At 60.9% G+C, this 20,072-nt stretch overlaps 12 protein-coding genes across 12 annotated transcripts; 9 read left to right on the forward strand and 3 right to left on the reverse strand.

The window, feature by feature from the left end:
* Nucleotides 1–338: 338 nt before the first annotated feature.
* On the forward strand, nucleotides 339–1,079 carry EHS24_005810 (uncharacterized protein; the record flags this gene model as incomplete). Its single annotated transcript, XM_028621291.1, has 2 exons — nucleotides 339–423; nucleotides 562–1,079. The coding sequence occupies 2 exons, from the start codon at nucleotides 339–341 to the stop codon at nucleotides 1,077–1,079; spliced, it is 603 nt and encodes a 200-aa protein (XP_028477743.1).
* Nucleotides 1,080–1,623: 544 nt separating this feature from the next.
* Nucleotides 1,624–4,135, reverse strand: EHS24_005811 (uncharacterized protein; the record flags this gene model as incomplete). Its single annotated transcript, XM_028621292.1, has 5 exons — nucleotides 1,624–1,674; nucleotides 1,714–1,830; nucleotides 1,899–3,128; nucleotides 3,204–3,911; nucleotides 4,112–4,135. The coding sequence occupies 5 exons, from the start codon at nucleotides 4,133–4,135 to the stop codon at nucleotides 1,624–1,626; spliced, it is 2,130 nt and encodes a 709-aa protein (XP_028477744.1).
* Nucleotides 4,136–5,187: 1,052 nt separating this feature from the next.
* EHS24_005812 (uncharacterized protein) lies at nucleotides 5,188–5,863 on the forward strand (the record flags this gene model as incomplete). Its single annotated transcript, XM_028621293.1, has 3 exons — nucleotides 5,188–5,196; nucleotides 5,550–5,672; nucleotides 5,810–5,863. 3 exons carry the CDS (start codon nucleotides 5,188–5,190, stop codon nucleotides 5,861–5,863), a joined length of 186 nt encoding a protein of 61 aa, XP_028477745.1.
* Nucleotides 5,864–6,306: 443 nt separating this feature from the next.
* On the forward strand, nucleotides 6,307–7,882 carry EHS24_005813 (uncharacterized protein; the record flags this gene model as incomplete). Its single annotated transcript, XM_028621294.1, has 7 exons — nucleotides 6,307–6,514; nucleotides 6,570–6,585; nucleotides 6,671–6,731; nucleotides 6,780–6,911; nucleotides 7,012–7,611; nucleotides 7,680–7,811; nucleotides 7,880–7,882. 7 exons carry the CDS (start codon nucleotides 6,307–6,309, stop codon nucleotides 7,880–7,882), a joined length of 1,152 nt encoding a protein of 383 aa, XP_028477746.1.
* A 316-nt stretch (nucleotides 7,883–8,198) lies between these two features.
* Nucleotides 8,199–9,809, reverse strand: NUO49 (NADH:ubiquinone oxidoreductase 49kD subunit; the record flags this gene model as incomplete). Its single annotated transcript, XM_028621295.1, has 4 exons — nucleotides 8,199–9,157; nucleotides 9,223–9,411; nucleotides 9,471–9,547; nucleotides 9,682–9,809. 4 exons carry the CDS (start codon nucleotides 9,807–9,809, stop codon nucleotides 8,199–8,201), a joined length of 1,353 nt encoding a protein of 450 aa, XP_028477747.1.
* A 779-nt stretch (nucleotides 9,810–10,588) lies between these two features.
* EHS24_005815 (uncharacterized protein) lies at nucleotides 10,589–10,837 on the forward strand (the record flags this gene model as incomplete). The annotated part of the gene is made up of 2 exons (XM_028621296.1): nucleotides 10,589–10,666; nucleotides 10,706–10,837. The coding sequence occupies 2 exons, from the start codon at nucleotides 10,589–10,591 to the stop codon at nucleotides 10,835–10,837; spliced, it is 210 nt and encodes a 69-aa protein (XP_028477748.1).
* A 250-nt stretch (nucleotides 10,838–11,087) lies between these two features.
* On the reverse strand, nucleotides 11,088–12,182 carry EHS24_005816 (uncharacterized protein; the record flags this gene model as incomplete). Its single annotated transcript, XM_028621297.1, has 4 exons — nucleotides 11,088–11,493; nucleotides 11,547–11,716; nucleotides 11,757–11,871; nucleotides 11,956–12,182. The coding sequence occupies 4 exons, from the start codon at nucleotides 12,180–12,182 to the stop codon at nucleotides 11,088–11,090; spliced, it is 918 nt and encodes a 305-aa protein (XP_028477749.1).
* A 265-nt stretch (nucleotides 12,183–12,447) lies between these two features.
* Nucleotides 12,448–13,189, forward strand: EHS24_005817 (uncharacterized protein; the record flags this gene model as incomplete). Its single annotated transcript, XM_028621298.1, has 4 exons — nucleotides 12,448–12,679; nucleotides 12,872–12,954; nucleotides 13,063–13,107; nucleotides 13,148–13,189. 4 exons carry the CDS (start codon nucleotides 12,448–12,450, stop codon nucleotides 13,187–13,189), a joined length of 402 nt encoding a protein of 133 aa, XP_028477750.1.
* Nucleotides 13,190–13,406: 217 nt separating this feature from the next.
* On the forward strand, nucleotides 13,407–14,300 carry EHS24_005818 (uncharacterized protein; the record flags this gene model as incomplete). The annotated part of the gene is made up of 4 exons (XM_028621299.1): nucleotides 13,407–13,709; nucleotides 13,757–13,977; nucleotides 14,028–14,160; nucleotides 14,211–14,300. 4 exons carry the CDS (start codon nucleotides 13,407–13,409, stop codon nucleotides 14,298–14,300), a joined length of 747 nt encoding a protein of 248 aa, XP_028477751.1.
* A 1,026-nt stretch (nucleotides 14,301–15,326) lies between these two features.
* EHS24_005819 (uncharacterized protein) lies at nucleotides 15,327–16,547 on the forward strand (the record flags this gene model as incomplete). Its single annotated transcript, XM_028621300.1, has 2 exons — nucleotides 15,327–16,100; nucleotides 16,266–16,547. 2 exons carry the CDS (start codon nucleotides 15,327–15,329, stop codon nucleotides 16,545–16,547), a joined length of 1,056 nt encoding a protein of 351 aa, XP_028477752.1.
* Nucleotides 16,548–17,076: 529 nt separating this feature from the next.
* Nucleotides 17,077–18,834, forward strand: ATG15 (putative lipase atg15; the record flags this gene model as incomplete). The annotated part of the gene is made up of 4 exons (XM_028621301.1): nucleotides 17,077–17,814; nucleotides 17,937–18,062; nucleotides 18,109–18,752; nucleotides 18,804–18,834. The coding sequence occupies 4 exons, from the start codon at nucleotides 17,077–17,079 to the stop codon at nucleotides 18,832–18,834; spliced, it is 1,539 nt and encodes a 512-aa protein (XP_028477753.1).
* A 456-nt stretch (nucleotides 18,835–19,290) lies between these two features.
* On the forward strand, nucleotides 19,291–19,795 carry EHS24_005821 (uncharacterized protein; the record flags this gene model as incomplete). Its single annotated transcript, XM_028621302.1, has 3 exons — nucleotides 19,291–19,297; nucleotides 19,535–19,690; nucleotides 19,758–19,795. 3 exons carry the CDS (start codon nucleotides 19,291–19,293, stop codon nucleotides 19,793–19,795), a joined length of 201 nt encoding a protein of 66 aa, XP_028477754.1.
* Between the last annotated feature and the right edge of the window lie 277 nt (nucleotides 19,796–20,072).

Raw genomic sequence — 20,072 nt, forward strand, 5'->3', positions numbered from 1 at the left:
GAGTTGTGGTTTCGAGTTGAGCGCGCGCACACACAATTCCCGCGCCCAGCCAGCCAGCCGCCTGTGTCTACGGTGGCCACTCGGATGTCGTCAAATACGACACGACCCGCCGGACGCTGCGGTTCCGCCGCAGCCGCGCGAAGCCAGGCGGCCGCAGGCGGGCGGTGAAAGCAAGCGAGCCGGTTCAACACAAATGACGTGTGTAATGATGGACATCTCTTTCCCCTGCACCCAAGGCGTATCACTCTGGTCTTTCCTTGTCCTGCGCTCGTCGACTTCTTTGCTGCTGCTGCCAACCGCGGACAAGTCACGACCACACCCAACCCACACCGCACACCATGCGCTCGATCGCCCGCATCACCGACGTCTTCCGCGCAGGCCCCTCGCGCGGGTTCGCCACCAGCGCCCCGGCGTCGTCGACTCGTGCGTCTCCGAGCTCTCGGGAGGACACTTTTCGGATGTGTGAACCACGGCCGTGTCCACATGGTTGTCCTCCCGAAGGCCACACATAACTGCCCCTAGCACTGTACTGTACTGACACTCCCTTTCCTTTTCCTACAGCCTACCCGTTCTCGTCGCGCGCCGTCTTCCCCGCCTCGACCGCGCCGACGCCCATCCCGGCCAACCTCCTGTCGCCCAAGAACGGCTTCAGCGTCGTCGAGCAGCAGAACGCGGCGCTGCGCGAACAGATGGACCCGGCGGGACTCCTCAAGACCCTCTTCTCGCGCAGGAGCAAGCAGCGCCTGAGGACGGGCTCGGTCGTCTCGGTCCTCTCGTACACCAACACGGCCAAGACGGGCGTGTCCCCCTTTTCCGGCGTGCTCATGCGCGTCCGCCGGCGCGGCGTCGACACGGCCTTCACCCTGCGCAACATTGTGCAAAAGACGGGCGTGGAGATGAACTTCAAGGTCCTCTCGCCCATGATCAAGGAGATCAAGGTCGTGCGCCGCGCAGAGGGCCGCCAGGGCGGTATCCGCGACCTCCGCCGCGCGCGCACAAACTACCTCCGTGACCGTCCGCAGGTCATGGCCCAGATTGCCGGCGCGCTCAAGCAGGCCCAGCAGGCCCGCAAGGCATAAACTTAGAGCTCGTTTGTTGTTTGTTCTGGGGAGTGCTTCCTTTCTCTCCTAGAAACAACCGGAACACGCGGCATGCATAGTGTACATCTCAGCCGGGTGCCCCCAAGTCCTGATATATAGAAAAAAGCCCATGCCAAAAGGGGGAGAGGTCACAAAGCACACACACACGGTCCCCTCCCCCACGGGTTTTCCAAGGGAGGGGGGGAGACAGAGGACAAAGAGCTGCTCGATTCGCGCTCGCAAATGTCGGGGGGGTGGGGCGGCCACAAATAATGTCGGCGGCGAGGGGAGGAGGACGCGGGTGGTGAGGTTTCGGTGACGAAAAGGAGGAGGATTTGGGGGAGGGGGGGTATCAATGTTTAGGTGATTCGTATTCGCGGGGGACATGAGGGTGTTTTGAGGCTAGACGACGACGCCGCCGCCGGGGGAGGAGCGCACGCGTCACGCAGTGAGACCCAATCTCGGCACGGCCGAGGCTGATATGGTAGGTACACAGAGAAGGAAAGAGATTGAAAAATGCCAGAAAGAGGAAGACGGGAAACGTTTAGGCCTGCTCTGCGGGGGCAGCAGCCTGGTTTTCAAGACTCCGATGCGCCTGGCACATGTCAGTTGGTTCATGCAGTTGTCAACTCACCTCCAGATCACGCATCACTTGGGGATCGATAGGGAGGACCGATTTCCGCCTCATGTGTGGCGGTGTTGGGCCCGGGCTCCCAGGCTGAGCCGTCGCTGTCATCACGGGGCTCCCAGGCTGACGTGTGTCAGCACCATGTTTGCCTACGCGCAAGGTCAAGCGACGGCGATCGAAGCAGCACTTACGGTCCGCACCTCGATGCCGGGGTCGGCGACGGGGACGACCTCTTCGGCAATCGATCTGTCCAGCGTAAAGCTTTCGCTGGGGTCGAAGCCGTTCTGGGTCAGGTCCACCGAGCCATCGCCGTCGTCCTCAAAGGGCTCGGGCCTAGGGGGAGGCGATTCGCGAAGCAAGGCAGGCAGGGGCTGGGTCGAACCGCTCGCCTTGTAGTTGGTAAGCGCCTGCTCGCGCAGGGCCAGCCATTCCTCGTAGCGCTGGCACGAGCGCTCGTACTCCTCCTTGCGCTGACGCTTGTAGCTGTGCTGCACCTCGTCGAACAGGTCCGGGTTGATCTCCATGAAGAGCTTGAGGGCATTGTAGACCATGCCGTGGATCGTTCGGTTCCAGTGCTGCTTCGAGTTTTGGTACAGGGCCGGGAAGACAATGGGCAAAATGGTGCCAATGTGCTCGCCCATGAGGTTGACAATGTACTCGTTGTTCCAGTAGTAGAGGGCACGCTCGGCGACCTGGAAGTGCTGGCTGTTGATGCAGCGCGAAAGCTGCGAGAACAGGGGCACCATAATCTTGGCAAACTCGCTGCCCTCGATGACGTCGAGTATCTCCTCGACCTCGTTGAGGTACATGACCTCCTTGGGCGAGTTGACCTTTGGCCAGTAGCGCAGCAGGCCGAGAATGACCTCCTCTGTGAGGGCCGGGTCCTTTTCGAGGAACTGGACAACGCAGTACGCCAGCTGGGGGTGGTAAAGGGCCAGAGACTTGGCCTTATGGAGGGGCAGGAGAACACGGGTGAGGAAGATCTTGTGCTCCTCCTTGAGCGGGAGGGCGAAACCGTTGATGATCGAGCCGAGAATCTCCAGCAGCTCGGCAATACCATTGTGCCTCTCCGTCTCGTAGACAAACTGGAAGAAGACGTGGTTGATGGACCGACGAATGAACGCACGCAGGTTGAGGAACTTGCCGTAGATGCGGTGAAGGGTCGTCTTCAAAAAGTCGCGTTCACGGGGGTCCTCCGAGTCAAAGAGCTCCAGCAGCTGCAACACAAACGTCTGGTCGATAAACTTCTTGCCGACGTTGATGTTAAAGTCGGGGCTCTCGACAAACCGCAGGAAGAACTCGTACACAATCTGGAGGTGGGGCCACGCCAGCTCGAGCACGGGTTCGTCCTCTTCGGGGTCAAACGCGTCCCCAGTGGGGTTGACCTGCGGGGGGATGCTGCGGAACAGGTTGGCAGCAAACTGGAAAGAAGAAAAAAAAGGGTGTGTTATCAGCATGTTGAAAAGGAACAAGGCGAGGAGGGTCTGTGCACTTACCATGCCAACCACCTCGGGGTAGATGGACTCGGTGATGACGTTGCGCTGCTGTGTAATGTACTCGAGCATCTCGTGGAGGGTCTGCGCCTTGACCTGCTTGCCATGGAGCTCTGAGCTGGCGTCGTTGAAGTCAAACACGACGTGGCACTGCTGGAGCTTTTGGATGAACAGGTCGTTGCGCTCCTCTGGGCGGACCTCGTTAAAGTTGGGGAGCTTTTCAATGTCAACGCGCTCGGTGACATAGAAACGCGACGAGCGTTGCTTGCGGGGCGTCTTGCCGACGATGGGGATTGTGTCCTTTGGTCCACGGAGGCGGTTGAGGGGGTTGTTGGCCTTTGGGGGAGTGGGGGATCCGTCTGGGCCAAGGGCGCGGTCGGGGGAGCCAAAGCCGCGCGTGTGAGGCGAGTGCGGGATGGGGTCGGCAGGCATCTCGGTGTTGGACTGCTGTGGAGCGCCCGAGATAATAACAAGTGGGGGTGCAGGCGATGTCTTGTCCGAGACGGGTGAGCGTCGCGGGGTCAGCGGCGCGCCCATGGCAGAGGCGAGAGACGACGACGCCGTGTTGGCGGCTGTCGCAGAGTCAGGGTGGGGAGCGGAGTTGGTGTTTGCGGGAGACGCAGGGGACGAGGGTCCCGGCGATGGCGAGTTGCCTTGCTTGGAGCCGGATGGCTTGGATTTACCGTCCGAGCTGGCCTTTGTCCTAGACAGCTGTAAGAGTGTTAGTGGATGGTAAGGAGGGAGGGAGCATGCGTGGGGACATGGTGTGTGTGTGTATGTGTGTGTGCGCGTGTGATGGCGGGGCCGGGAAGGAGGGATGCTGTCTCTCTGTGTCTCCTCCGTCTCCTCCTCGTTGCCCAATTCGACACGTCGGCGCGTCTTGGCCGCTGAGCACTTTATGGAAGACTCACCACTGCCTTCTTCAGCCCTTTCATGTTGGGCTCGGTCTAGTCACTGTCGTCGGTGTCAGCGGCGCTATGTGGTGCGCGCGCGATGGCAGTCGGCGACGGTGTGCTGGTCGGTGGGAGGGAAGCGGGAGCGCTGGGACGGAATGGGGGGCTCCGTCACAACGGGAGGCTGGGGGGGAGGGGAGGGGAGAGTGTGTGCGTTGACGTGGGTTCCGTGACAGGCCGCAGACGGGTGTTGACGCTGGTCTCTATAAATGTCTAGCAGGACACGGGGTGTAGAGAGAGTGTGTCCAGGTGTGGTGTGGGTGGGGTGTGGGATGATGTCTGAGACCAAGATGTGTCCTGGACCACTGGGAAGCGGTGACGGCGTTGCTTGGAGCGCGTGGAGCTGGTTGGGAGGGCCCGGCGCGACTGACGGGTGGGGGGAGTGTTGGGAGAGAAGAGAGGGGGTATGTGTGTTGGCGGAGTGCTGTGGTGGTGATGGGCGAGACGGGGTGTGTGTGAGGATGGATAGAGGGGTGGAGGGAGAAGAAGGAGGAGGGTGGGATGGGGGTGTAGATATGGAGAGGTTGTGTTGCAGGAGGTGTGGTGGTGGTGGTGGTGGGTGGTGGTGGGTGGGTGTGTGCCGCCCGCCAGCCAGGCAGAGAGCCCCGCCGCTGTGCGCCGCGCGCCCACCCAGCTGCACCCAGGCCGGCCACCACACGGCCACACGGCCACACGGCTCGCTCGCCACAGGGACACAACCACACACCCATCACACACCTCCCCGCCAGGCCGCCAGCCAGCGACGCGCCGCCGCCGCTCAGACACCAGGGGGACGTCAGGCAGGCGCGCGCGGGGACGAGCCACCCTCCACCCACCGCCCCGGCAATTCGGCGTTATCGTCAGTTGTGGCATTCTGGGTCATCCGCATCCTTCCAGTCGCCCTCCAGTTCATTGGCCCTGGACACGGATGGCCTGGCTCCTGGCTGCTCTCGCTGCTGGGTGCAGGCAGAGGCCGCCGCCGCTCGCTCGCTGCTCACTCATGCGCTCAACTGCCTCGTCGTTCTCATCCAACACCCCGCTCACTCCCAAAAACAATGTCGGCCGTAAGTACTTACATCGCCTGCGCACGCAAGCAACCGCTGCAGTGTCGGGCAGCGTCCTCTTGTGCAACAGCTCACACTGCATCTTCCTCTCAACATACAACTCTCCCCCGAACTTTCCCGACACACACATCTCTCGCCAACCGCGCGAACATTGACATGTTGTCAACCTGTCGACTCTCGGTGCATGGTCCCTCTCTCTGGCGTATGGATGCTCGTGACCCGCGCTTTGCCATGGCGCATCAACCGCCTTGGCCTGTTGTCCTGCCCGCCGACCACTTGCAAACCGCGTGCCACGGACGGTTGAACGTTGAATCTACGTCTTGCCCTCCATTACACTCCTCCCCCTCCAACAGATCTACAACATCTTCTTCCGCCGTAACTCGATTTACGTGCCCACCATCTTCCTCGGCGCCTTCGGCTTCTCGATTGGCTTCGACGTCATCACCTCGTCGTGGTGGGATGAGCACAACAAGGGCGTGAGTGTCGGCGGGATCCAGAAGAACAGGCTGGGGGGCCAGTTGTGACAGAAGGACCCGTCCGTCGGAGCGCTGTGCCACTGTGTCCTCCCTGCCGCCTCCTGGCCTCTCCAATAAACACGCTAACGTCTCCGCAGAAGCAGTGGAAGGACATCCGCGGAAAGTACCTTGAGGCTTCCGGCGACGAGTAGATGGACAGTGTAGGACTCTTGCGGCGTAGGACGGCCGTCGCAGTGTCGGGGCCGCTGTTTTGGCTCCAGTAGAAAATGCATCGTCTCAAAGCCACTGCCGCAGCTGCCCATGCTGCTACTCTCTAGCAGCTTTGTACTGTTCTGTTACGGGAAGACCCCCGGTAAGGTCGTCTGAATCTTGGCATGTCGGGACGACCAGCGGCCAGCGGCCAGCGGCGGGCTCGATGCGGAATTGCCTCCGCCCGCTGCCTGTCGCCCACGGGCCACCGGCGCGCCCACTCGCTCACTTTGGCGCACACGGTGACGAGTGTACGGTACGCGCGAGCAACAGCCATCCCACATCTCGTTCCCCATCTGCCTCAATCAACAACATCGCTCTCCCCCCAGCCGTCGACCCGATGCGCTCTTCACATCGGAGCCACGGCTCTTTGCCCAGCATCCTCATGCGTGTGCTGGCGCTTGCACCGCTGACACTGCTCGTCTGGGTACTTGTGGCCGAGGCGGGCGTGGTGGAGGCACATGGCCAGCGCGAGCGGCGCGACTTCCGCGCGCTTTCCGACGACCAGGTCAACGCGATTGCAGCGCTGGACCCGCCAGAGTGGGACAGTGTCGACAGTGGGCATTTGGCCAAGCTGCTCGTCCCCCGTGTCTGTGAGTTGCAGCTGGATTGTTGACAATACCGGCCAAGCTGACACGACCGACGAAGCTGGTACCGACGGCAAGTGCGTTCCCCTCGTTGGCCACATCTCGCTGGCCACACCTCTCGCATCGGCCTTCTTGCGCGGCATACTGACATGTCCCCTCTAGCGTCGCCGTGCAAAAGTACATCTCGTCTGTGTTCACCAAGCTCGGATGGCACGAGGACAAGGTGAGCTGAACCGCGGGCAGCATGTGTCCTCCCAGCTAACACCCACAGTACGCGACGCGTATGGAGACGCCCCAAGGCGAGCTCCCCTTCACCAACCTGGTGTACACGTTTGACCCGGACGCCCCGCGCAAGATTGTCCTTTCGGCGCACTTTGACTCCAAGTGGTTTGAGCAAGGCGACGTGAGTGGCATCGCTTTACGCTACGGCAGCGGCGGCTGCGGCGGACTTGACCGACAGCCGCTTCACCCAAACCCACATTCCACTGACTCTGGTCTTTCAGTTTATCGGCGCAACCGACTCTGCAGCCCCGTGCGCAACGCTCATGGACGTTGCCGAGGCGCTCACCCCCTTGTTGCAAGCGCGCAAGGCGCGCATGGACGCCGGAACGCCCATCCTGACCGCGCACCTGGACGAGGTCGAGGCGGCCGAGACGACGCTCCAGCTCGTCTTCTTTGACGGCGAAGAGGCGTTTCACGAGTGGACAGACACCGACTCGGTGTATGGCTCGCGCTACCTCGCCGAGCTGTGGGAGGACACGTACCTGCCGGACCACCACGCGCTGGCGCGCCGGCGCATGTCGCCGACGCCCAACGTCCTGGACACAATCGACGTGCTCGTCCTCCTCGACCTGCTGGGCGCGCCCAACCCCAAGATCCAGAGCTACTACCGCGAGACGGACTGGCTGTTTGAGGAGATGCGATCGGCAGACCGCCGCCTCCGCGCCGCGGGGCTCGTGGACACGACCGACGCCCAGTGGTTCCGCGAGTTCCGCGGCTGGGCAGGCATGATTGACGACGACCACCGGCCGTTCCTCCACCGCGGCGTGCCCGTCCTGCACGTCATTCCCAACCCGTTCCCCCACGTGTGGCATAATTTCAAGGTAAGGAGCAAAGCTGAGATCGCCTTTTATTCGCGGGAGCCGCCCAGCTGACACTGATTCCCTCACAGGACGACGCGTCGGCGCTCGACCTCCCGACCCTCCGGAGATGGAACCGCATCATGCGCGTGTTCACCGCCGGATACCTCGGCCTCGCGACTGACGATGGCGCCTCTGCCGACCAGGTCACTCGTGACGAGTTGGTGCGTCCTGTGCGTATACGCATTCCCAGCTGGGCGAAGAGAAGCTTGTAGCTGACAAACCATATCAGTGATAATGAAGGGCCGCCGAGAAACCCACCCCACTTAGAGAGAACACATGCGCACACGCACGTGGCGCGGATTGTGCATAGGCGAGGCGAGGCTGGAATGGCTGCTGGGTAGCCGTTTAATGTATTCATAGAGGAGTCGGAGGAGTCATCATGCATAACCACACATGAACAACTGGGTCAGTCTCGGGCGGTTGGCGGCGCCACTTTGCAACGCGCGCAACACGGGCTCTGCACTCTCCCCTTCCTGCGATACTAGTGCATTGCTCTCTATCTGTCCTTACACCAGCGTTAAAGTCTCTGTCCCGTGTGTGTCGTCTGTCTACCTGTCAACCTCGCCGAACACAAGGTCCATGGTACCGATGATGGCGACGGCGTCGGGGAGGAAGGCGTTGCGCATCATAAAGTCGGCACCGGCCAAGTGGGCGAAACCGGGGGCACGGATCTTGCACTTGTACGGACGGTTGGTGCCGTCCGACACGAGGTAGACGCCCATCTCGCCCTTGGGGGCCTCGATGGCGGTGTAGGTCTCTCCGGGGGGCACCGAGTAGCCCTCGGAGAAGAGCTTGAAGTGGTGGATGAGGGCCTCCATCGACTCCTTCATGGACGCGCGGGGCGGGGGCACAATCTTGTGGTCGTCGACCTTGTACGCTCCCGTGGGCATCTTGTTGAGACACTGGTCAATGATGCGCAGCGACTCGCGGAACTCTTGCACGCGGCAGAGGTAGCGGTCGTAGCAGTCGCCGTTCTTGCCCACGGGCACGTCAAACTCGACCTGGTCGTACGCGTCGTACGGCGCGACCTTGCGGATGTCCCAGGGGATACCCGAGCCACGGAGCATGACACCCGTAAACGAATAGTCGAGCGCCTGCTGGGCAGTCACCTTGCCGACGCCGACGGTACGGTTCTTCCAGATACGGTTTCCGGTGATGACCTCCTCAATCTCGTCGACGCGCGTGGAGAACTGGGTCGCCCACTTGAAAATGTCGTCGAGCAGGCCGTGGGGCAGGTCAAACGCGACACCACCGGGACGCACGTACGCCGCGTGCATGCGCGCACCCGAGACACGCTCGTAAAACTCCATGAGCTTTTCACGCTCCTCGAAACCCCACAGGAATGGGGTGAGCGCACCGACGTCCATGGCGTGGGTGAGCACGGCCATCAGGTGGTTGAGGATACGCGTAATCTCGCCCATGAGCGTACGGATCCACTTGGCACGGTCGGGAACCTCAATGTTGAGCAGCTTCTCAACAGCGAGGGTGTACGAAAGCTCGTTGGTCACTGCGAAGAATGTCAGCACCTTGTACAGCAGTAGCGGCAGTAGCGGCAGCCCCTCGTTGACGCACTCATGGAGACGTAGTCGAGACGGTCAAAGTAAGGCAGGGCCTGGGTGTAGTTCTTGTACTCGATGAGCTTCTCGGTACCACGGTGGAGGAGACCGATGTGGGGGTCGGCACGGAGAATCTCCTCTCCGTTCAGCTCGAGGATAAGACGGAGCACACCGTGCGCGGCAGGGTGCTGGGGACCAAAGTTGACTGTAGGGGTGAACGGGTCAGCAACTAACTGGTGTAGCTTGCTTGCTTGGCTGACGTACCGGTGAAGTGACGCATGGATGCGTTCTTGCGGCCGTCGACCTCGGCAAGGATCTCCTCTGCGGGGAGGCTGTGCAGCCTGGGAACAACTGTCAGCACCCTATGTCTCCATGTCGGCGTTTGCATGTGCGCGTTGCATGCGTGCGTGTGTCCGCCTGCGTTGCTCGGTCCAACCGGGGTTCGGACGTCGGGAGGATCGCAGTGACTACTCACTCCTCAATGGTGCGAGCGCGGACGGGGATGGGCTGGTCGGCCTGGCTGGCAAGCGACCTGGCGGCGAGGGGGCGGAGCGGCCGCCCAGCGGGCGCCTTGGCGAGCAGAGGCCTGAGGTTGCGGAGCATGGCTTTGTGGAGGTCGAGCAAGGTGGACACCGTTGAGCAATGGCTTGGTGGTAGCATGGGCCCGGGTCCAATGGAACGGTCTGCGTATGAGATGCCACACCGAGGATAATGCCGAATGCCCGGGTGGACGACGAGGCCGCGGGCTGCCTGTGGGCGGTGGGGACCGCCACAACAACAAGGTTGGGTCGTTTAAGAGGGTCTTTCCTGTTTACAATACACCCATACTCGTGTGCTCAGCGCGTCCAGCGAGTGCAATAAACCTGTGGACAGAGGGTATGGTACGCACTGTTGGTTGTGGTTCCCCTCAGCCTGTGAGGTCTTGTGATCATCGCAACTCCTTCGAGTCGTATACCCCCTACTCACATCCTGATCTCCTTTTGCCGCAAACCTGGGCCAGCTACAGCATCCGCGCCCAGCCTGACTCCTGATAAGAGCGCACTGGAACGGCCGGTGGCCGGAGGCAGGAAGGGATGTTTTGCATAGAGGCAAGAGGGAGCGGGCAAGACCATAACTAACGACTGATTGAGCACATGAGTGCCACGGCTCGGGTGGCTCGCAGTCGTGTCCTTGTGGTCGACTACTGAGCTACACTCAATCACCAGACTGAACAAACGGAGGCGACTTGATATACGTGCCATTGATGAACACCCAGAAGAGATACATGCTTGCAAGAGATGAAGAAGATCAGACGATACCGAAGACTTTGTCATGTTTGCCCTTGCCATTCTCGGTGCGACGGGCTACCGCTGCCAGATCCAAGGTGCCCACGATACCACGCCATGGACGACGACCGCAGCGTCTCGATGCTCGATGAGCGGGAGCTGGCTGTCGAGGATACCAAGGAAGGCGAGGAGCTCGTAAGTGGCCAGTGCGAGGTACGGCACGCTGACCAGCAGAACCCTGTCAAGGTTGCGCGCCGCCTTGTCCTTCTTGCTGGCCCCAGTCTCCAATGCGACAGCAAGGTCATGGACACGGCTTGGATCCTGCTGGCTGTGCTCGTCGCCGCACGCGGCGACGAGGATGAGTGAGACGAGAGCATGCGGGTTACAGAAATCGCAGTCTCACTACCTCATGGCCCACAGCTTGCACCTCTTAACTCATGTGTCGCCCTACACCTATGCATGTGGATTCCCACAGGTGCCCTTGGCGATGGGCAGCGCTTGCGCTCTGCTACCGACTGTGCCACCCACGGCTCCCCGCTGATGGCTGCCAGGCTCTATACACCACCTGTGCCCACACGCTACTCCACCATCTACCAAGATACATATCAACCACACTCTAAAGGTTCACAAGACCCTGGTGGACACCCACCCTGCTCTCGCCATTCTCCTCGGACGACCGCGCTCCACCGTGTCCGTGTCCGCGCCAGGCATCCACCTCGCCACCGAGAGCACGGGCATCGTCGTGGTCGTCGTCGTCGTCGTCGGCAAGCGAGAACCGGCTCGCAAGCGCCTCCTCCTCGTCGTGTTCTGTCGGGAGGTGGCTGTATCCGCTACGCTGGGAGCGGCGCTTCCACGCCCAACGCGAGGCGCGAGGACGTTCCTCCTGGGTAGACTGCAGCTGCACCTTGGGCTTCCTGCACTCGCAGCTGGGGAAGGGGAACTGCTCGAGGCCCCGGCGGCCCAGGAAGAACCTGTTGTAGAGGGTGTGGCCGCCGAACCAGGTCAGAACGGCGATCGCAATGCTGGTGGCTGTCAGCAACGGGGGAGGGGGGCCGATAACGGCGGTGATGCTCACAAGACGAAGAAGATGACTACATGTCCACTCTCGAGCTCTGCGCGTGGGTTGGCCGGGCAGGCGACATGCGTCTTCCACTCAAAGAAGAAGTGGCACGCCCTGTCGCCTGGAGGCAGAGCGGCAAGGAGTCGTGGGGTGCCGGCACCAAAGTCGGACGGGCTGCAGACGAACTGGATGGGTTAGCTCGAGAACAAGACCGCTATAACCCACCCTGATAGCTGTCGAGGCATACTCGTTCTCATTCGAGGGACACTTGGAGCCATGCTCGTAAATGAGCATTGGCTCACGTGTTCCAGGCGCAAGTGTGAGATTGTTGGAGACCGAACTGCGCATGTCAGTGTGAATGCGGTGCGGTGCCGATACGGTCGCCGCCGTCGCAAGCGTTGACAACCACCATGTATCTACCTACCCGAGAGAAAAGTCGCCACTGCCATCAGGCCGCTTGATAAATCCTCCCACCTTTTCGGGGTCGTCGACGTTCCAGAGCTCGCTCACGACGCCGCGGCAGACGTTGAGCTTGAAGTCTTCGCCACCTCCCGAGTCGGCGTCGTAGTCGCTCGCAGCGGACGCGAGGGACGAGAGATCGTAGTGCGTGCCATCCTCGAGTGTGACCTTGCACTCGCCATAGGTTGTCATTGCGGTTGTGGACAGGGGCAAGCTGGTAGAGAGTGTGTGTGTGTGCTGTTGACAAGAAGCCTCGACAACATGGACACCATATCTCTGATCTGGCGCTTGCACCGCACACACACACGCTGTCGTCATGGGCTGAACAGAGTGGCTTACGTAAACATTATTCGGACATGCCGATGCTCTCCGGAAAAGTGGACCCTCTCCCCACAGCTAGAAAGATGAGACTCACTCATCTAACAACACCTCCATATCCCCCCCAGCTCCCCCAGCCATGTCCGCCTTTGCCTCTCTCCGTGTCCTCCGTGCCGCCCGCGTGGCCCCCATTGCGCGCACCTTTGTCGCTGCCCGTCCTGTCCGCGCCTTCCACGTCTCGCTCATTGCCCGCTCCGAGTCGACAGAGGCGAAGCCCGACCCCGAGATTGACGCTCTCCGCGAGAAGATTGCCAACCACGACGGTGCCCGCGAGGCTATCATGAAGCTTGGAGAGCTTATGACTTCGAAGGGTTAGTCTTTTGGTCGGCAGTGTCTTGGAGGTACACCGGTGGACAGTGCCAGGTTCCGACCCCGACATTGGCCATTTCGGTGGCCCTTTGGTGGCGGAGGCTGGGTCGTTGTCGAGAGCTGGCGAGCTGGCGAGCCGCGAGCTTTGAACACGCGATACTCCTTCCCCGTCACATGCCGCTGACACTGCCCAGGTATTGACACCACCAAGCCTCCCACGACTCCTCAGCTCCTCAAGCTCGGCATGGACCCCGAGATTCGCGAGGCTGGCAAGAACGTGAGTCTCATGGCTGTTGCATGCGACCCGGGGACACTGGTCGTATTCAGCCTGTCCTCTGCTCCGTGCTCAAGACGACAGTCAATGCGGAACACTAACACGACACAGCTCATGGCGCAGCTCCAGGCCGCCGGTGTCGAGATGAACCCTGCGGTGGGTACGACGTCTCGCTTGTTTCTGACTGACCCACCAGGTTGCCTCGCAGCTCTTCTCCAAGGTTGTCAAGGACGAGTAGCCAGTTCGTATCTCATAGCATGCATTTTGTATCTGGACAAGGAGCACCTGCACACCGTACACACCTTGGCCGCGGCCAAAAAAGCGGGGTAATCTTGCCACCGAAATCGCGCGCGCAACCTCCACCGGCGCGCGGCGCGTCCAACGGGTGGTGCACACAGTACACAGGCCTCACAACACTGTCAACAACAACCCCATCGTCACTTCCCACCACGGCCATGGCATCTGCAACACAGTCAAGGGGACCCACCCCACAAGACATTCTCGATACACTCCGTCTCCACCTCGAACCCACAGTGCTCCTCACCCACCTCCCGACCGCGCTCCAGCTCGTCGCACACATCACCCTCCTCGCATGTGCGGTCCGTGAGCAGGCCGCCGTCGCCGAGGCGACGAATGCCAAGTGTCCACCACACGCCAGGCTCACTCGATCCGAGACCGAGGTCATCCACCGGTGTGCGCGTGATGAGGACAACAACGAGGCCGAGCTGTTCCACCTGTCCCTCGAGCTCCGCAAGGCGGTGAGTTGTCGATTCACCTTTCCGTTGTGCTCCTGCTGACCGTCCAGCACATTGCACGCGCCCTCTCCACTGCCGACCCAGCACGCGTGCTGCCTACGGCTCAGAGCTACTTTCCTGCCCTTGCCGAATCCGATGCCGACGCCACGACGTCCCAAGCGTCGTCCAAAATGCTCTTCATCCGCGGCATGACGGCCAGTCAGCGCACCGAGTTTCGCAAAGCGGCCGCGGTCGTGCACAAGTGGATGGAGGCAGTGAAAGGAGGCAACAGGTGGGTTCACTTTGGGGATGATCCACCGTTCTGTGCTGATGGGCAACAAGGGACGCGCTGCCGAAAGTCGACCAGCGTGCAATGGACGAGATGGGGAGCGTCATTGTCGCCCGCGCAGCCGACGTGGTGGAGGACGCGACAGAGTTTCAGGCCATCTTTGGTGGTGATGTTCCAGGCCGTCGTGTACGTCCCTGTCCTTTAGTTTGATGGCAGCAGAGTACTCACGCAGCCAGCAATCGATGCCCGAGCCGCAGTCGGTCAAGACTTCAAAGACGGCCCGACCATCAGAGCCAACACGTCTTGTCCAGCCCCAGCGCCAATGAGCCGCCAGGTCGCACGGCGGGCAACACACTATACACTGCGACACGCCGAGGCACCCACTGTGCACCTGTGTCTTCCTCTCACCATTACGACGCTGTGGACACCTATCGGTGGATCTGTAGCCGATTTCCAGGCTCACGCGCGCGGCGAGGGGCCTTACACGACTGCACGAGCCGGCTGGCCGGCTGCTGACCCTCTGCTCGACCGGGGCCACGACAAGATGCCTGCTGTGTCGCTGTGGGATCGTTGGAGGAATTGGAGATGCGCACTATCACGTGTAACAGGTTTCACGGCATGCACGGCGCACGCGCGCAAGGCACATATGCGCGTGGCATTGATGTATATTTACCGTAAGATGGAGAACTCGTTTCAGCACCTCACAGCTCAGCCGATCAGCAGTTTGGGCCAGAGAAGGCGGCCGGATCTTGACCAGAGTGCTCAAAGTGTTAAAGTGATGAGTATTCGGTGTGCGCTGACCCCCCATATGCCCCATGGGCCATGGGCCACACGCGGCCACACGGCTGTCAGTTCGATCACTCTGAATGGGATCGCCGCTGTCTCAGGCCCTCAGGAGTTGCAAACAGCCGTGTGTGTGTCGACAAACGGTGTGCACACACACAGTACACACTGTGGCGCTCAAAGGTTGACTGGACCGTTTGTCTTCCCTCCCACCCATCCGCCTTCCCTCTGCCTTCCCTCTGCCTTCCCTCTGCCTTCCCCCGTCTGCCTTCCCCCGTCTGCTCCTCCCCCCCCCCCCCCCCCCGCGCCTTCCCTCTCCCCCATACCAGCCAGGCAGCCCCCCCCCCCCCCCTCTGTACATATATAAGACTGCCCGGTCTCTTGTTTGCATCCCCAGTCTTTCTCTTTCACACACTCTTTACTTTTATTCTTCGTCGTAACACACCCACCCACCCATCCATCCATCCACACACCCATCCACACACCCATCCACACACCCATCCACCCCACCCTCTTTCCCTCTACGCACAATAGCTATCATCCTCACAGCAAGCCTTCTTCTCTCCACCATGAAGTTCTCAACCATCGTCCTTTCCCTCCTTGCCACCTTGGTGGCCGCGGCACCTTCCCCCGCTCCTCAGCCCCTCAACCTCCTTGGCCTTCACATCCCCCTCCTCACAGGCCCCGGCTTCGACCTCAGTGATCTTCCCATCCTCACCGGCTACACCAGTGGCACCGCCCTCAACACCATCGTTCTTATCGGCCCCATCCTCGCCAACTATGGTGCTCCCAACGACAAGGTCGTCGATCTCACCACCCTTGTCGGCAACCTTCTCCTGTCGAACGGCCTTGTTTCGGACTCCACCAACCTTGACACCATCATCCCCTCGGCCTGCTCAGATGAGGCTCTCGCGGTGTTTGCCATTGCTTTGAACAACGTTCTCACCGGCAGCCTTCCCCCCACCAAGTGCGCCTCGGTCGTTCAGCAGATCCTTGCTCTTATCCAGCACATTCTCGACGTCAACAAGGACGATGAGGGACCCGGCGGCATTTTCAAGCGCGCTCCCCTCGCCCCTCCCGCCGTCGATGTTGCCGGCCTCATCAAGGACCTCATCACTGTCATTGAGGGATACCCCACCTCGTCACCTTCTTTCCTCACTGTGGCTGGCCAACTCAACCAGCTCACCTACTCCCTTAAGGTCATCGTTTCCGGCAGCGCTGAAGCCGCCTTGTTTTCGAGCGGTGTGGACGGCAACGTTATCAATGCCCTCCTTATCGAGCTCAGCAACGCTCTTCTCGGCTACTTTGCCTCGATTCCCATCACCACCCAGCTCCTTGTTGTTGTAAGTACCTTCGGTTTGTCTTCCCTCACCCTCACCTCCTTCACCTGTCCCCCACATCGTCTCTTCCCTGCTTTGTCACCTTCACTGGCCTTGCCTCGTCTCCTCGCCTCCCTCGCCTCCCTCGCCCCCCTCTTGTCTTGTCTACACCAATTCTAACATGCTCAGGGATCTAGCGTTCCCGTCTTTACCGAGTTCACCATTCTCGTCGGCAGCCTCGCTACTTCCCTCAACCTCCAGAGCACTCTCTGCCCCTTCTTCAACAGTCTCAAGTATGCCGGTAGCGACGGCGAGCTGGTCCAGCTTCTTGTCATTCTCCTCAACAAGCTTGGCGTCTCCCTCAGCACCGACGCTGCTTTCCACCCCTCCTCGGCCACCGGCCTTGTGCAGGGCCTCCTCAACGGCCTCGGCCTCGGTTGGCTCGTCGCTCTCGTTCACCTCAAGCTGTGAGGCGCGACCTATTCACCCCTCCTGAACTTCCCGACCTTTCACCGAGTTTAATAATGTACATGGCGGAGAGGATAATTGCATTCAGAGTAAAGAAGTAGTTTTATAAGAAGAACGATATGCAACGCTAGTAGCTTGTTCCCTTTGGAGCCAGTGGCCACTGGCTAGAACGAGTGGCGAAACTCACGAGTGTGCGCTCTCGCCAGAAGCTCCGACTGTTACAGTGCCGTTCGCTTCACCATCACCCTGGGTTCTGATGACGTGTTGGCGGAAGACAGGACCACGCGTCCGCATCATGCATGCATGTCTACTCTTCTCAAATCTCTTTGCATCCATTCTGCATCAGAGCACGCCTCCATCGCGTAAACGACAACGACAACACATCCACTGCCACTCGTTACGGCACGCCACAGTGTTGTTGGTGTTGCATTTGCTCCCGCTTCCCCCCCAGTCTGAGTGGTGCCTGGATTGCGCTGCGTCGTTATCTGCCAAGCGCTGGCATCTCTCCACTTGCCACTCTTCGCCACCCACAATGCGTATCCCACTCTTTGCCCAACTTACACCTCTACTACTCCCACAACTCTACCTGGACACGCCTGCGCCTGAGCCGGCTGTCCCCTTGTCCAAGGAGGTCACCTTCTCCGCTCGACATGCCCACTCGCAGGCCCTGGACAAGGATGCCCCGCTCTTCTTCGCTGACGCGGCTGGGCCCTCTGCGTTTCGCGCGAGCAGCGCCGCCGAGGCCGGCTTTGACGACCTCGAAGGCATGGCAGGCTGGGACCTAGACGCGCCGCTAGTGGTGCGCACCAAGGTCATCACGATGCGCAGGCCGCAGACCCGCCCGCCACACATGCTGAGCTGGGCGCACGCCGCGCGCGCGCTGCGCTCCACCGGGCTCGCGAATGCCACGGGATGGATCGCGCCGCGCATGCCCCAGCCCGACGAGGTGGTGGCGTGGAGCGACCAAGAGGCATTCGCCGGCGGATGGGAGGACGTCGAGGTCGACGCGCCGGACGTCACCGACCGCCAGACGCTGCTGTCCCTTGCCAAGATGGCCAGCAACGCCTACGTCACACCGGACAGTGACGGGTGGTACCCGCTCGCTGGGTTCAACAACAGCATCCCATTCGGCTGGGAGCCTGATTCCGACGGCCTGCGTGGCCACGTGTTTGCCGACGACACCAACTCGACAGTGGTCATCGCCATCAAGGGCACGAGTGCCGGTGTGCTCGGCTCTGGAGGCCCGACATCCAAGAATGACAAGTTTAACGTGAGCTAAGTTCTGACTGGATGGCAGTTGACAAACAGGACAACCTCATGTTCTCGTGCTGCTGTGCGCGCGTCGACTTTTCCTGGTCGACAGTCTGCGACTGCTACGCTGGCGGATACAAGTGTGGACAATCTTGTGTCGAGACTGCGCTCGTCGAGGAGAGTGTCTACGCCGCGGTGGGCACCAGCCTCTACAACAACGTCACGTACCTGTACCCAGACGCCAACATTTGGCTCGTTGGCCACTCGGTAAGTTGTGCTATCTCATCTCGACAGCCAAGGCTGACAATCAAAGCTGGGTGGTTCGCTCGCAGCCCTCATCGCGCAGTCCTTTGGCGCCCCCGCCGTCGGCTTTGAAGCTCCCGGCGACCGACTGCCCACTCGCCGCCTGCACCTCCCGCAGCCCCCCGCCGTCCCTGCCGACATGTCTGGCATCGTACACGTCTACCACACCGCCGACCCTATCCCAATGGGCGCGTGCACAGGCACGTACTCTGGGTGCTACGCTGCTGGCTTTGCCCTCGAGTCCAAATGCCACACCGGCCAGACGATCCTGTACGACACCGTGACCGTCAAGGGCTGGAGCGTGGACATTCGTACCCACCGCATCTCCGAGGTCATTTCGCGCGTCCTTGCCGACCCATGGCCGGTGGGCAAGGAGCCGCAGGACCCCGAGGACCCCAAGAACCCGAAGCAGCCCAAGAATCCCGACAAGGACCCGAAGGATCCCGCGGACGACCCGTGGGATGACGACGGGGGATGGGACTGGGGCGTGGGCTCGGTCTTTGGCCAGTGGTGGGGATGGGGACGGGGTCCCAAGGGCGGCGACGACAAGGACGATGGCAGCGACGGTGACGACGACGACGGAGGAGGTTGGGAGAAGCATGGCGGTGTGCCAAGGGCACACGCCGAGTCGGACTGTGTCGACTGTTACAAGTGGTGAGTTGGTGGCTTGCGCGACAAGACTTGACAACTGACGCTGGGAAACAGGGAGTTTGGCGACGACTGGGAGAAGAAGTGACCGGAAGAGATGAGAACGAGATCATACCACATGTTGTCCGTTGTAAGAATGAATGAATCTATGCATGGCCTGAAGCCCGCGTTCAAGGAAGTACCGCAGGCCGCCGATCATGTCACCAACTGTCACTTTCAACCACACGAACACCATTCGCCGTTCCACCATTCCTCCAGCCACGGCTGCACACCTGTCACATGATCTTCGGTCTCGTCTCCGACGTCTCAGGAAGTTCAGAAGCATAGCTGCCCCTGCGCCATGCCGTTGTAGCAAGTAACATATGCAAGGCCTTTGGCCGTGGAATGCGGACCCGATTAAATTACGTAACCTGACGTTTGGCGCGCTGGCGCGAGCAGGGTGCCAGCAAGGCGCGTCGATCCGCCAAGTTGAAGAGTCGCGTTCATCGCGAAGTGAATATCCCCTTGCAACCGACACTTTACCAACCAACGTTTTAACCCAGCAATGGTGAGTCCAGCATCGTGGCCGTATCATCCTTGTTGCGGGTCATGGCCAGCTGTGGGAGCATGCGCTGGGCTGGCTCATGCTCCCGAGCATCACTTTGACGGCGTTGTGCTCGCCTCCACCGAACTTTGGCTGGGTGACCGCTGGGCCCGCACCTTCGTCTCTCGCCCCTACAGCCACGTCAACCAGGCCACACCATCATGCCCACACCCCAGTGTCTCTCTTAAACCACGTACTGACGCAGACCAACAGCCGAGCCAGGCCGATATCCGCCGCAAGAACGCCAACTTTGTCGCTCGCGCGACCGCTGGCAAGTCAACCACACGCCCTGCCCGTTCCAAGCAGCGCGGCGTCGGCACCTGGGTCCTTGCCGGCCTCTTCTTCCTGCTTGTTGGCGGCAGTGAGTGTTGTCGAGAGCTGTCACTAGTACCCTCAAGGAGCTCTGTAAGACTGACGCCCGCCCGCAGCCGTGGTCGAGCTCATCCGCTTGATCTTCTCATTGTAATCGACTGCAAGCAAAGCCCAAGTCATCTTCCTCCCTCACTCTCCCTCTCCCTCTCCCTCACCTGCTCTCTCCCTCTCCTGCGCTCCTGCCCTGCCGGCCGACGCATTCCGCATGCCCCCCTCCCATCATCCGACCGCCACCTCGGCAACATTACCATTCATCCTCTCCTCCACACCTTTAAAACCTCGTCGGCTCGAACCACTGTCGACCGAATCCACCACACCTCACCCCGTCGCCTGAACCTCCAACGACCCACCCGCTGCGCGTTGCCGGTCAC

Source organism: Apiotrichum porosum (genome assembly GCF_003942205.1).
Source record: "Apiotrichum porosum strain DSM 27194 chromosome Unknown scaffold_3, whole genome shotgun sequence".
NCBI lineage: Eukaryota > Fungi > Basidiomycota > Tremellomycetes > Trichosporonales > Trichosporonaceae > Apiotrichum > Apiotrichum porosum.